A 15,491-nucleotide genomic window follows, 5' to 3' on the forward strand; every position below is an offset into this window, starting at 1 on the left:
CATCGCTGACCCAGCCTGGATTCGGGCTGTTGAACCAGAAGAGAGCGTCGCTGGGAAAACCCACTTTGTTTTGACGTTGTCTTAGCATTAAGACAACACCAGACTTTCCATTCGCCGCCAGCGTATTAACCTGTCTTCGTCAGTGCCTGAGAGAGGCCGTCCAAGGAGCAGGCCTACATTCCAGCTGATAAAGAAACAATTCACTCCAGGCTTTGCCTGGCTTTTGGGGGCGTTATTTTTCTGTTTTTAATGGATCCATTTTCAGACTAAAACACAAGCTAGAGTTAGAAAAGGCTAGGAGAGAGGCAACTAACATGACCTCGCGTATTGATTTGCCACGCAGAAAGGAACATGCAAGCTGTTCATGCAAACAATTTTTATACGGCGTACCTGATCATCCATGGTGTTAACCCCGTCAGGTCCCAGTGCATCGATTGCTTGGTTGATCAGATCCGTCCTCCCACAGTTCAGCATTCGGAAGCCCAGATCCTGCTGGAATTTTTCAGTAGCAGCCTTAGCATCCAGTCTCCGGAAGGAACTAAAGCAGCACTCAGGTCTGTGAAGAACAGAATAATTTCTGGATATTTTTTTTAAATTTTTTTTTTTAAAGCCCCAGCTCCTAAGAAATCAGTCTCATGAATTTTCATTATTTTACCTATCGTATTCCATCCCTACTGCACAATCATTTCTGAAAAACCTGGCTAACTTCACTCACACTGAAGATAGAAGTTTTAGTTCTTAGAGAAAGACACTAAGTTCACGTAAACACTGCAAAAAATATTTTAAAAAAGGTGTCCAAGTGGAGAAACCTTGTCGGTGCCCTCCTCCGAGGAAAAGGCAGGGAGAAATCCTCACTCCTGGTCAAAAGTGGTAGTTTCCACCCAGCCCTTCACTACAGCTGGTGGGTCTGGACCAGGCACCGCTCCTGCTACATCTTACCCAGCAGAAGTGAAAGGGGGTGCTGGAATATGCCCGAACCATGATGGGCAGCGAGCGACTGGGGTTACTGCAGCAGCGAGGTTATTGTGGTGGGGCCAGTCACAGGCTGCAGACCTGCAGCAACCAGGTTTCCTTAGTTCTGCTTGTCACAAAAACCCCCACCAAAATCTGGCTGCTTTCAGTAATTAGCTGTATATATTTTCTATACCGTGTTTGCATTTTCCCGCTTGTTATAGGATAGCATCCATCGAACGTACACAAAAACATACTGCAAGGTGAAGAAGGAGATGGAGAGAAAGTGATCTAATAAAATACCGGTGTAGTTCTAGGATGAAACAATTTTGCTGTCGGTCTATCAGACTAGGTATTATTTTGACATAAAAGGCATTTCTGAAAGAAGATAACAATTCTTTTCTGGGAGAAAAAAATCAAAATAAAAATGTGAAATAAAAATCAAATTCGGGGAGTGGAACATTCTCAACTTCTTTTTAATGCCCCAGTAAAAGGAAGCGTGTTGACATTTCTATGAGGCTCTGTTAAATCCTTAATCTTTAGATGACTATCAAATGACCTTTACTCATTTGGAAGGAGCCCAGGGATTACTGTAAATCCTCTGGTTATCTGCTCAGGGACTTCTGAATTCCAAACCTCTAAGGGTATCTCCTTTGTTGAAGAAACGTTGCCAAACTGGAGGTGTTCCCTATCTCAGCTGGGCACTGATATGGTCAGCCCTTTGATGTTATTTCAGGGTGAATGCCTTCTCTACTAGTTGCCTGGTTTTCAACACAGGCTCTTGTGCAAACTCTCAGCAAGTCAGATATCAGCCTGCCAAGTTCTTCTGAAAAATGAGATTCTTTCAATAAGGCTAAGCTCTTCTGGAAACTTGGTATGGCCTGCCAGGTAAGTAAAACGCTCATCACTTCGTGTAGAAGATTCAAGATGAATTTTAGTCAAGTTTCAATTCAGCTGGTCATCTTTTAATGCTCCTGAACTTGCCTTGATGGTGGATGACAAATGGTGAGCAGATGCTACGAACAATATGCTGAGTTAACAAAGATCCCTCCGCAGCCTGGTGACCAGTCACACTGTACTGGGGAAACCAGCATCTCACCGCAGCTGCTTTCAGAGGGGAACTACATCAGGGTACAATTGGGGAACAGTCAGCAGGGAAGCAAAGTACCAGTCTTGGAGTCAGTAGCTCTTTGGAGATACATCTGCAAATCAAATGTGTCTCTGAGGCAGCCAGGTACATCAGAAGACAAGATCTCTGAAGCACCCAGACACTCGATGAGGACACATCCAGTACAGAGCACAAGAGGATAGTAAGGCAAAAGGCTTAAAGCTAGACACATACAAATCTTAGGGCTAGGCTAGTCCATTAATAATCTCGTTCTACTAAGGTAGTTGGTACAGTATTGTGATGCTACAATATTATGTAGAATGTGACGCAATGACTTTGTATAATAATGATGAGAAGGAGAAGCATCTATGCAAAAGAAGTGAAGTACAGTGACATCCCTTGAAATCCAGTGACCTTCAGAAAATAGAGGTTTTTGGAGGAATGATACCTCTCTCTGCATATCGCTTCTATTTTACTAACAGGCACGATTCCACCCAGTGCTATTTACAGGCACTGTCGGAGCAAGGGTGGCGGGGGGACAATTCACCGACGAGCCCTGCAGAGCAAACAGCAAAACACAACAGTTGCACAGAGCTGTCAGAGAGAGCCAGCAAAAAGGTGGCCGGTGGTTCTTGGTGTAGAGCTGCCAGGAGGCAGCTGTCAGGAGGCCAGTTCACACGCAAGAACTTGAAGTTATAATTTGTGAGCTTTACTCCTGGGGGACCTGCAGGCTCAGCCCATACAGAAGTTACCGTACGCTTGCTGTTCTGTAGCGGTACCTTGACAACATGCTCTTCTACCATAGATGCAAAATAGCTTTTTCTTTTAGAGTGTGGTAAAAGTTAGAGCATCCTACAAGAGCTGGCAGGGGCAGAGCTCACATACGCACAGCTGCTGTGCGGCAGCTGTAACCTCAGCAGGTTTTCCATGGGTGAGTTGTTATCCTGTGGAGAAGAGAGGCAACCTCTTGCACGCTTCCTAGAGTAAAGCCCATGCTCCTGCAGTTGCTCAGGTAGCACTCCCACGTACACCCAGCTGAAGAACTGAAGGTGGACGGAGAGACATCGGGGAGGCAGGGCCCAGAGAGCAGGGAAAGGGATAGGGCTGAGGTCCTTGTTTGGGAAGGGGTAGCTTGATGAGGGAGCAGGAGCCTGCTGTGCTCTTTGGGTTTCATAAGCAGTAACCACCACTACAACTACTAGTATCGAACCTTTTAATAACAGGTGGGAAAGAAACACAGTTCTCTGGAATCTAGCATTTCCCCAATTATATTATTTCACCAGTAAGAGTTGAGCACTGCAGATGTTTATAAATCATCTGGCAGACATAAACTGAGAGCATCCTATTAGAAGGCTTCATCCACTAAGACATAAACAGTTTTTGCGGAAGCCTATACTGCCCAAGCAGTCTGTGTCAGAGAACAGATATTAGAGGTCTGAATTTCAGGTTATACTAATTATACTTTGTTCTTCTGCACAACTCCTCTTTCAGGGATTTCAACATACCCTTCCCTGATGCATCACCCCTGCAAGGAACTATCATTATATGACTTTTAGCCTGTGCATCATGAGGAAAAGCGGGTTGTAATTTGCCTATAGTCACAGAGGGACCCAGGGATAAATTTGGCTTCAGTTCCAAGATTTCCTTTTCCCCTAAATGTGCTCTAAAGGCTGGATACAAATGGCTGCCTTAAAGGATCATATCATGGGCACGGGAAATGAGGCACTGCTCTCTCCTCATGTTTTTTTTTTCAGTTAGTTTAAATCTGTCATGCAGCAAGAAGACAATGCTCTTTCCCTCATACCACACATCACAGAACACCCTTAGACCTCTGAAAATAAAACTCAGGCAAGACAGTTCAGAACAAAGACCTGATCAAACTTAACTTTGATTTTTTTTGTCCTCTACTACAGAGATGACGTTTATTACTTTAGAGCAGAGGTTGATTCACCTGCAGGGAAGGCACACTGCGTGTAGTCCCTACGGAGGAACAGTTTGGTGAGGTAAAAGGTAGGAAAGGATCTTAGTTTTCTTACAGAATTGCCTTTCTTTCTGTAATAACAACAAACTGGACAGACACCTCTAACATACTCCTTCCCTAGGCTAGTACTGCTAACCCTTAACAATCCAGCCATTGAATTATCTTATGCCTGAGTATCCCGCATGGTGGGGCTGAGGCCCTCTATACCTGCTTCTCACTTTTATTTATTGCCTACATTATTTTGGACTTCCTGGGTTTCTCTTGAGACCTTCATTTCATAGCTGTATCATGATGGCTTCAGTTTTCAGTTACTGAGATGAACCCCATTTTCACAAAGGCTGTCTCTAAGCGTTTCCTTTTAGCTCACATAAGTGGCAAATCAAGCACCCAAATCCCCGCCTTCTTTTTTGTTTGTTTTTTAAGGTATACAATCTATAAAGTAAGGGGCTACCTGTGCTTTGTACATTAATGCACATGAAAAACAGTGCAGCGAGAGGGTGGGATGCCTTTGAAGTGGAAGGTTTGGATTTAGTTTTGAAATCAAAAGCTTTCCTAAAGGAGAGACTGAAAGAAAAACCACGGAACTGACTGGAAGTACTTGTGATTAGGTCAGTCTTCTGGGGTACTGTTCATCAAAGAATTTCAAAGGTTTTGGCAAGCATTAGGCACATATGTAAAATTAGTTTAGCCCACATGAAGCTGCCTACACTAGCACCTACCCTCCACACGTTAAGCCAGAGTAGCCTGTGCTTTAATTGACACAGAGCACACGTACACTGGCAGAAAAAAGGCAGAAGGAAAGTGTTCCAGGAATAAGTGTACAACTACCGCTTTGTGGACACCAAGTCCAAGCTCAGCTGCTCCCTCCCAGTCTGAAGCCAAGGGGTTTAACCAACTGCTGAGGATCATCTGTGGAACTTTACTTTTAAAAAGACTGGCAGCACTCTCAGTCAGTCAGGTACCACGTCTCAGGAGAAAGGCAGGAACTGAGAGCTGGGAATAAGACTAGGAGTCAGCGGCAGCCACCGAAACATTCAGTCATCTAATTGCACCGGCGTGCTCGCCGACTTATTTAGCTTCGTGTTAGGTTTTGTGGGTAATAAGCACTACCCTTCAGTTCACAAATGGGGAGACAGAGATGCAGCAAAAAGCAAGAGCCTTTCTGGCTGCCAGAAGGAAAAGGTAAAAAGCAACAAAACCAGATGCAGGAGTCCTGATTAAAAGCCTCTTGTTGCTTTTATTGTTCATGAAAAAATAATTCTAAGAGTAAGGGTGTATTTTTATCTTTTCAGGTGATCATTTCATCACTTAAGACCATGAGAAAGTATTATTTATTGTTATTAATGTGTCCCGCCCAGTCATTTATCCCCCAGATATACGAGGGAGAAAATTCACTCAAGAAGCAAGAATTTACCTTATACTAAACTTCAAGACGTAACCCTGATATCAAAAGTGGTGCTAATGACAGCAACTTAAAGAGCTACAAACCTGAGTAAAATAACTATGATGTGCTAATGAACCAAGCTAATTATAAATCCCTGTTCTCTAGAGATATATATATATATATATGAAGGGGAACTTGTAAGAGGTACTGATACTTTTCATCAAGGTACCTCAAAAAGCAAAGACTAATCTTGTAATTAAGGCTGAGGAATAAAAAACCCCAAATACCTGTATTTCAATCTGTCTCATTCCTCCTGTGTAACTTTTGGCCAAACAAAATCTTTCTACCCCAGCTGCGGCATTTGGCCAACGTTTCTTTATCTCTTGGAGTACTGAAAGGTTAAACATGTATTGCCTGCGTAGTATTTTGGAATCCGGCTCCCATGAAATACAGTAAGAAGAACATTGTAAGAAGTTGCAACTACTTTAGCTGCTTATAAAACTTAGTGCACATACTTGAGCTGCCGGGGCTCGCAGTCCAGTCCAGGTAAGAGCAGTCTGGCTGTCTGTCTGATATCATCGCTGTCCACAGTTAAACTGCGCCGGTGCTCGGCGTAGGTGATAGCCACTCTCATCCACTCCATCAGCGGCGGCAGAAGCATGAAGGGTCTGTGCAAACAAGGAAAAAAAAATCCATCATAGTTAACATTGGCCCGTTATCTTGTATTGCCAAGCAAAAGCACACTTCATCGCTTCCTGGGCATGCTTGTGGGAGGCTGGCATGGATAACACCCACCTGCAGGGGCTAACTCTGTCCCTGTGCTCAGCAAGACTGGCAGGTCACAGCAGGTGGAAGGAACTGGAACTGCTCAGCCTCGGTTATCTGAACTGCTTCTTACCCAAAATGGGGTCATTCTGGGACATGCTGGTTTCGTGCAAAACATTTTACCCCGTGGGAAACAGGGCCAGACTGAATATAAGGGACCTACTTCTGCTATTAGCTCTAGGTCAGGCCCCTCTAGCTCAAGTGGCCAAGGCTTTGCCTTGGGTCTGAAGGGCTCTCATCTAAGGAGTACAGCCTTTGTAACGAGTGTGTCTGTTATTCTAAATAATCCATATGCACAGGCTGCTCCACTGCTTACTTAGGAACACTGAAAATATTGTTCATTATTTGAAGCTTCAATTAAACTGGACTAATTCAGTACTACCTCCATTGAGTTTTACGTTACATTATCATTATCCGACAGCTTTTCGCATCCTGCATTTCCCACATGCAGAACTCAGGCCTTCATTTCTGCACAACTGACCCTACAGACCGCAGCAGAACTGATGCAGCTACGTTGTAACATGAACCGTTTTGCCGGGGAGGAACGAGTGGAATCAACGAGATAACAACTAACAGGGAGACATCTCTGTGCAAGAATAAATGTACATTACTTAAGTTGTAAATACTTTGTGGGAAAGCAATCTATCTGTTCCTAATTTGTACAGCATCCAACACAGTGAGGTTTTACTTGACGTGAAGGGTTGCAAGGCGATAAAGGAATAAGGTAATAATATCCACAACAGCCATTTTGTACTCGCTTATGAAGAGGCCCCCTCTTACTCCTGCTGTAAGAATAAACACAGTACTGAGATTACACATTAATATATGGGTACCATAACACCCTCATACACAACATATCTCATCCTTCCTCTCAATATACAGCCAGACTGATCCATTTTGTGCTTGATTTTTCCCCCAAGGATACCTGCCACCCTGGTGGAAGGCTCAGAAGTGCCGGCTGTAATTGAAAACACCTTTCCTATTTCCAGTAATGACTTTATTAACGTTGGAAAAAAAAAGCCCTTTTCATTTAAGCATTCAAAAGAAAATAACTGAGGGAAGAAGGTATCAATTCCTTTACAAAGTTCAGAGAGAAAAAAAAGATACATACCAGAAAATATAAAATCATTTTGGCATTAATGAAAGCAGCTCAACACATGAAAGGCACTTTCAAAGCTGTGCTTGTGTATGTGTGCGCACATATGCGAGCACAGTAAGAGTAAGCAGCACCAATCCCGTTAGAAACCATTTATCAATAATGGGATTTGCAAGCAGAACTGCCTCTGTATGACTTTGAACATCCTTCAGGGTGGAATAACTCCACTCTGTCAAATATGTGCCATCTGCCTTCCCTTTGGCCGGTTGCAAGGTGTGCTCTAAAACGCCACCATTATCTCTTCACAAACACGTGCGCTCTTTTCCCCTCTGCTCCTTCTCCTGAGTAGCAAAGCAGCATCTACAAAATCAGAGGTCTTTTTAAACATCCGATCAATCCTGGATTGCCAATCGAGGATGTTTTTAACAGGGCATCTACTTAACTGCTTTTACCAGCTTACTTCGATGTCAAACAACCATAATATCAGAAAATTACCCAGTAGCTCATCAGTTGAAAGACTTTCTGGAAATCCAGCGTGAATCCCCCAACCCGTCTAGGCTCTCTAACTTGTCCCACGCACATGGGATGGGGTGAATCCCTCCAGCCCAGCCAATGCAGAGTTGCCCGACTCCCCTACGGGAAGGGCAGCAATCCGAGGCAGGCGTTTGAGAGATGCCTGTCAGCAGCCTGTCCCAGAGAACTTCAACCCTCACCCGGCCTACAAAAGAGGCATTTACACCTTTTAAACTGAGGCACTTAAAGGAGGAGCCTAAATTAACTATCTAGACTTTCTACCTACCCAGCAGAGCCTCTAGTGTAGGGTTCAAAGCTCCCGAGACATGGTGAGGACAGAGAGGCAGGCTAAAAGCACCAAAATTGAATACTCAAAAGTTAGACAGCGTAAACATCTCAGGAGCAACACAAAAACTCATCTTACAAATGATTATATCTACAACCTTTCGGGGCAGATAACTCTTTTAGGCCACATCACATCTTCCCTGACACTTTCATGGTGGGAACGCTACTGGGCAGAGACCTGCGTGGATCCAGCAGAGTCCTGATCGTCCCACCAGGTAACGAGCCAAACCTTGCTAACTGTTACACACGGCTCGGGGCAGCAAGAGACTGTGGTCAGCCAACAGAAAATAGCACTGAGTCTGCACCAGAAATTACACGTACCATGGAGAAATTTCCATTCTGTAAAAAATTCACGTGTGCCAGGGTTATAAATGGCTTGCATGCACAAGCAGACCCGGAATGTGGAAAACCTGGTTTGGGAGGAAGGAGAAAGATTTGGGTTTTTTGTTTATTTTTTTTAATCTCAAACGATTTTTCCAAAGGCTTTAAAACCCACAGCTCAACAGACTGCCTTGTTGCCCTGTGCCTGAAGGACAGCAGACTTTGGATTGCAAAAAGAAATATCAGGAAGGATGTTTCCCTCATACTGCCATCCTAATTTGTCCAAACCCCACCACTCGCATTCCCAAGTTGGATAAATCTTTCTATCAGGAGTGACTGTAACGACTTCAACTTCTATTTTGCTGTAAAAGCTTTACTTGTCTTGAAAATTTCTACTTTGAGGACGGGCTTTCTACTCTCCCCCCGACACACACGCACACACTTCTTTTATCTCACTATTTCCTTTATTCACACCACGGGCATGCTCGCAGGAGCGGCGCTATCTTACTTAGCTCACTGACACGGCATCAGATAAGCAGTATTATCGCGATCTAAGCAGAGAGAGAGAGATGCAGTTCAGCTGAATGAAGCGCCAACATTGGGCCGCATTGCACTAAGAAAACAGATGCAATTATTCATTTTCTAGCAAATAAACGCAATTCTTATCCCTGTGGCCCTTAACCTGGGCGTCTCTCTGCCTCTGGGGAAACACTGATCATTTCACACTCTGAAAAACACTGGAGGAGGGGAAGGGGAGAAACCTTCATGGAAAATTAAATGGGAGATGCTGCAAGCTAAAGAATTAATTTCTGTCTCTACATTTCTGTCTGTGCCGTGTTCTGTGCTGTGCATTTTCCTCTGGACTTTCTGACATTTAGAAGCATTTGGCAGCTCATTAAACCCTGCACATGAAGTGATCCATCCCTGGGAAGCTGTCATACTCGCAGCAGCGGTTCACTAGGGACACATACCCTCTGATTTCTAGGAAGAAGAATGCCACCGTTGCTTTGTCCAGTTTCTTGCCACGAAGTTGTCTTCAAGTGATGCCACATGTAAACTGGGGAAGTACACAGCAGTGGAAAGGAAGATGGACACTGCTCATCCACTACACACCTTGTAAAGGATAGCAGTAACGTCCGATATGGCCATGTGCTGTCAATATTTTATCCATCGGTTCTTTGAAATTTTCTGTTTAGAACTGGACAGCTGTTCCACTCCCAAGGGGATCAGCCTGGAGCTGGGCGAGACGTGCTCGGAGAAAGAACGGACTCTATCGTGGGCTTTTTCCCCTCATTTGAACTAAAACTTGTTTTATTTAGACATAACCAAGAAGGACGGTGGCAGCAGCACTTGGCAGAGGATTTATAGCAAGCTGTAACTTTGTCTTGGAATATGTACTACGCTCATTTGATTAGAACAGCCTAGGACACGACCGGCGTGTGGCGATCATGTGCGGCAGCCCTTGAGGAGGTGCCGCGGGATCCCAGACTCTCAGTGTTAACTCATGCCTCACAAAGAAACTAGTCCCCAAAGTGAGCTTGTCTGAGGGTTTTTAAGAGCGCAGGGGCCAAGCCATTTTTGGCAGAGGGAAGTTAACTGTATGCAAAAACGAAAGAGCTCCAGAGGAGTTAGAAAATTGTGTCATCCTTCCTCTGCACTGAATGCTAGAACAACACACTTGGAGCTTGACTTTCAGAGGTGAGGAACACCTGCTGTCTCAGGTGAAAACAGCAGGTCCTCCCAGAAGAAACAGCCACGCCATCAAATTCCTCCCTCCCGCCTGGGTCCCCAGGAGGGTCCAGTGACAAGACTGCAGAAGGAAGGGGCAAGGGGAGGAGACGACATTTGCCCTGCAGCCACCTCTCTTCTCCTCCTGGGCTGTTTTTCATCTCTTTCTCTTTTGCTCCAGCAAAACAAAGAGGGAGCCAACAGTGACAGCAACAGCAAGAAAGAAACCCTTATTCTTCTGAACAAGAATCTCCTTCTTCTAAAGCAGGAAAGAAAATACTGTCCTAATGGCAGCAGGTGAGAACGGCAAAATTTGTCTCCCTCTTGGCAGTCCGAGCCGGTCCTGAGCCACACGTGCAACGGGCAGTCTCCCATCCAGCCTGTCCCACGTTCTTCTAAATGGTTTGACTAGACAAGCTTTCTCTTCCCTTCCTCTGTAACAACTGCTCTATAAGCCCCTGCTAACATTTCAAACACATGTAAACTTTAGCATCACAAAACACATGTAAATATCGGAATACCTGTGGTTAGAGTAGGGTAAGCCACGACAACTCCAACTGAGTAAATCCAATATTGGATTTACTGAAACTATACAGAGGCTACCTGCAGAGAAGAACCCCAGATCTTTAGAGATCATTGTGGTTTTTTGCAAGGGACTGAAAAAGCAAGGCTTGCAGTGCAGTGCAGTGAGCTGATGTTTGAGTTTAATGCTGGAATCAAACTCTGTGGTTCAGTCCCATTTTACCCTAAAATGACAGAACCCAAAGTCGCTACCACAGAGCGAGTTAAGAACAGCTATAAAAAGCTATAGCCTAGCCTCACCTGATCTCTCTTCATTTGTTTTTTTTTTTGAAGGAATAAGCTTAAAAGTCACATTGTGTGTGTGCACATGGAGTAAGGTGACTAGCAGAGATACTGGGGGTGCTTGCTGGATTGCCGAGTAAGCCAAGCCAGCTTCTTCCTAGCTTTTCAATGCTCCTAGTTAGGGGTCCTGGGAGACCCACATGCAATAAGCAGAACTATGTAGGGGAAAAATGGTGGGAATAAGACTAATCTGCAACAAAAGGGTGAATCAGGTAGGAGGGTGGCTAGAAGGAGATGCGTTGTTTGAACTTGACACCAAGATGGAAAAATCCCAAGGATGGCAACAGAGTCAAAAAGAAAACAGCGAAGTCTCATTAATTGGAGAAAGGAAAAGACTCTGAGGCAAGACAGAGCATCCAAAACCTAAACCATGTCATGTTGATGTGGAAAACAGTGGCATATTTACAGTTCGGATTCTCAAACACTAAACCCCTCTTCAAGCTACAGAAAAAAAAAAAAAAAGGTCTGAGTATATAGTTATACATGAATAAAATAACATCAGAAATTATGATTTTAAAAAAAAAAAACCCACAAAATCTTTGCTCCGAAACACAACCAGTCTAAGTCAGGAGCCTTTCAGATTGAAAATATTCTACTGAATTTCCAAAAACCTCCCACATTTACAGAGAAAAGATAGGAATTATCATGCTGGATCTGATTCAAGAATCATCTCAACAAATGCCACGTCTTTCAAAGCAGACACTCCCAGATCTTCACAGAAAAGGAGGAGGAAATTTAATCACAGCCAACTGGCCCACAAAGAAAGTTTTCCTCTGAATTCCCTTGAAACAATGACTGGCTCACATCTAAGAAGATAAAAGTTCTCAGTTTTTAGTGGATCGTTATAAAGGTACTAAGGTCTTGGCTTGGATATGCCATGACACTAACTTCCACAGTTTAGCAAGTTATCCTTCAGTCAGACACTAATGGAATAAAAAACATCTGGTTGGTATTATATTTATTGGGATCTTTTCTCCACTAAATCTGCCTTCACAGTTTCCTCTGCTTATAGAATATAAAATGGTACAAGAACAGTTTAAATCTAGGACTGGCAGCTCTGATCTCTCTTAGCAACCACAGACAGAAATACCACCTTTTCCACCCTCGCTGCAAACCGCGCTTAGAAATAAGGTGCAGCATCAGACAGGTTGTACTTCATGTTAACTGCAAATCGAAGTAAAAAGTAAATTCAAGCTCACAAAAAAAAAAAAGGGCCCATGAAGTAATCATCAGGAACTCACTCTGAATCTTAGAAAAGTCTGTGGTTTATTTATTATAATCACATTTTACAAACTGTTTTGATGACAGGGGAAAGATTCCATTTTCAGGCTGAAAACAAGTACTTGTGCTGCTCTGGAATGTGCCATGTGTCTCATTAGAAAAACATATTTGTAACATCTGTGTGCTGTGGCAGAAGGAACTCTTGGTTTCTAGACAGACAGAAAATAATTAAAACCAACTTCAACTGTATATAGTTGATGATAAGACTCAGATAGATATACATGATAGTTTTAACTACAACAATATGGTCAGAGTTACGTGGTCAAGGATGTGACTGCCTTCCATCTGCTTCCCCCAGATGCACACCAAGCTGTTTGATCCCTGACAGGCACTGCGAGTAGCCACCTCAACAGAAGAAACGCGGAGGAAGGGAAACCACTGATCATGCTCCTCTTGCTCCCCCCAACTCCTCGATGTCCTAAAACTTCCTGTAAGCTGAAAACTATGGCAAACAATCCGGGACATGAACTACTCTTGCATGACTCTGGACAAAACTGCAGCCTTGACTTCAATTAATATATAGCTATATGTTTAAATCCCTTGCAAGATCAGATGCAGCTATGAGGACTGACTTGCTGTTACATCTGCTGAATTGGGCACAGAAAATAGCACTTGCCAGTGACCTGTGTGCGTCAGATTGTACCACCAGACTTGCAGAGGTCAGTTCTACAGATCTCCCCTGAAGGACCTGGGCCTCAAACGCCATCTCTGACCTGCCGAGAGCATCTTCACATCGTCACTGAGACACAAGCTCTTCCCACCACAGAACGGTGGCTCTGGCCAGGTCATTTCCATCAGATCTGTTAAGCCTTTCCCAGCTCTTATAGAAAGGTGACTACCCTGGTTTGCAAGCCTTCCATTCTGCAAGCACAAAGCGCTTTCTGGACAAGATCTAGCTGTGGCCCAGCCCTTTCACACCAGATGCTCTGAAGGAAGCAGTGCTTGCGCCTGCTGGGCAGGTGGGGTGGGAATACGTCTCGCTGCTGCCCTGCAGGCCTACCCAAACCCGCAGAAAGGATGCTTTGCATCTGCACGCCCCTCAGAAATTGCTGCCTGTCATTTCTGCTTTTGCAGTTTAAGTTTCTAAAAGCCCAAATGTGCTTGTGCTGAGTTACGCAGCAGGTCAGGTCACAAACTGCGCCTCAAACTTCAAAATCAACTTACGTGGAAAATCTTAAAAAGTCCCTTTATGTCCTTGTTTTAAATACTACAACCTTTTTTTTTTTTTAATTAGCACCATTGACTAACAGAAAATAAGAAAAGAGAAAGGCCGTTCTTGGGGATTTGCTGAGTTAGTTGGTGAAAAGGGTGCAGGAGACTTGCAGGACCAGAAATGGCCGGCATGTCGTGTTCCCCCCCAAAGCAGTCTGACATTTGGAGGCCCGCTACCCACGACCCGCCCCAAGGAGACCGACCCGAGGAAACCTTGCCACGTGCGACAACTGCTCCTGCAAAGGAAAACACCAGAATGGGACATGAATACAAACTACATGTGTTAAAGAAACGAGCCTGTAATAGGCAGAGATAAACACGGGCAGAGAGCCAGAATGGGTTGTCTGCTATTCTTGGATTAGCCTTGATCCTGTGGGCAGAAAAACCGAGAGGTAACTCCTATGGTTCATTCCAGCAGTGACGCTGGCAAACTGAAAAAACCATTGCTATCTGCAAGCAGATTTATCCGGGGTCAGTGTGGTTCTTCACTATCCAGTGCTGTTACTACTCCTCCCTCATCATTTTTTTGCCCATTATACTTAATTCCCAAAAGCACTAGTAGAATTGAGATAACAGGCCTCTTAGTTACGACTTCAATATGATTTGCCAACATGCATATGTTAAAAACATATGTTGATTCTGAAGCCAAAACCGATCTGCCAGATTAAATCACAGAACTAATTTTCAGGGCCCAGTTGTAAAATCCTGAAGGCAGAACATTGCCATGCTTACGAAAATTGCCTGAAGCTCCCGAGTTACATCTGTGTGAACAAAGAGCCAGAAAGATAAATATTTTTGTGCAGCCCTGGAATACTGAAAACTGTTTAATTAATTAGAACTGCAAAAGTTTGTTCAGCTAAACAGAGACAATCCTCACCAAAGCAAAGGGTTTTCACAATGAGTAGGGAAATGTTTCATATTTACCTTGCAGCGCAAGCCAAAACCTAACTAATGTTTCAAAAGAGAAATTTTCAAACACAAAATAATGGTATCTAAACCATTATTTTGGTATTATTATGGTATTATGGTATCTAATATATCTAATATTATGGTATTATGGTATCTAAACCAGAGGCTAAACATTTCAAGGTTAAAAACGGATTCTTTCATTTTCAGGACTACAAAAAAGTTGATGAAACTTCTATTTTTCTAATGGCTTGCCTGATGTTACACTTCAGCGCCACGCCACACCACCGTGAGCAGGGCCGTCGTATGACGTGAGTCTCACCTGGTGCTGACGTCAGGGTCCTCTTAATGAACACCTAAGTAATCTTTTGGCTTTTCACATTCCTGGCATCTGAGAAGTTCCAGAAACTAATTTAGCATGAAGGCATGAGGAGCATGCCAAGATGTACAGATGAAAAGAACCGATTTTGGAGCTCTCTTGGGTACAGTAACGTAATGCGTGCACTCAAATCAGGTACCCACTCCACCCAACAGTGTGATTATACAATCCCGGTTCTGGCTGCTGTATTACAATCACAGAAAGTCTCAACAGAACAGCCAAAATTGAAGAGTCCATTTTCTTGAATAAAAGGGAATCAAGCCCACAGGACGTAGCATTTGGGAATGAACAGGCAGGAGTCGTCTCCCTAAGTCGGTGCCAGGTAAGACACATAACATCTGTCTTTAATGAAAGATTAGGAGGAGCAACATCACTGCTGGATGAAATAGATGCCAGCAAGGCATTTTTTTAGTTATTATTTTTGCAAGAGAACATCACTTTGTCCTAATGGCAAGCTGCTCATTGAACATATTTCACCATCATCTCCAAGGAGCTTCTGTTTTGTTCCTCAGTTTTTGTCTCAAAATATTGAAGAGTTGCTGGGCAGAAAGGAAAAGAGAGTGCGGTTTCATCCAAAGGTGTTTGGTACCAGTGGTG

General features: G+C 43.8%; 1 protein-coding gene across 1 annotated transcript in view; it reads right to left on the bottom strand.

The window, feature by feature from the left end:
- Positions 1-15,491, bottom strand: part of ABTB2 (ankyrin repeat and BTB domain containing 2) — a 135,025-nt gene that overhangs the window by 18,614 nt on the left and 100,920 nt on the right. Inside the window, exons 4-5 of the mRNA XM_075095032.1 lie at positions 5,940-6,092; positions 391-556 (exon numbers count right to left, since the gene is read on the bottom strand). Coding sequence (XP_074951133.1) covers positions 391-556; positions 5,940-6,092 — 319 coding nt within the window. The remainder of the gene's footprint in view (positions 1-390; positions 557-5,939; positions 6,093-15,491) is intronic.

The sequence above is a fragment of the Phalacrocorax aristotelis genome, chromosome 5 (genome assembly GCF_949628215.1).
Source record: "Phalacrocorax aristotelis chromosome 5, bGulAri2.1, whole genome shotgun sequence".
In the NCBI taxonomy this organism is placed as follows: Eukaryota; Metazoa; Chordata; class Aves; order Suliformes; family Phalacrocoracidae; genus Phalacrocorax; species Phalacrocorax aristotelis.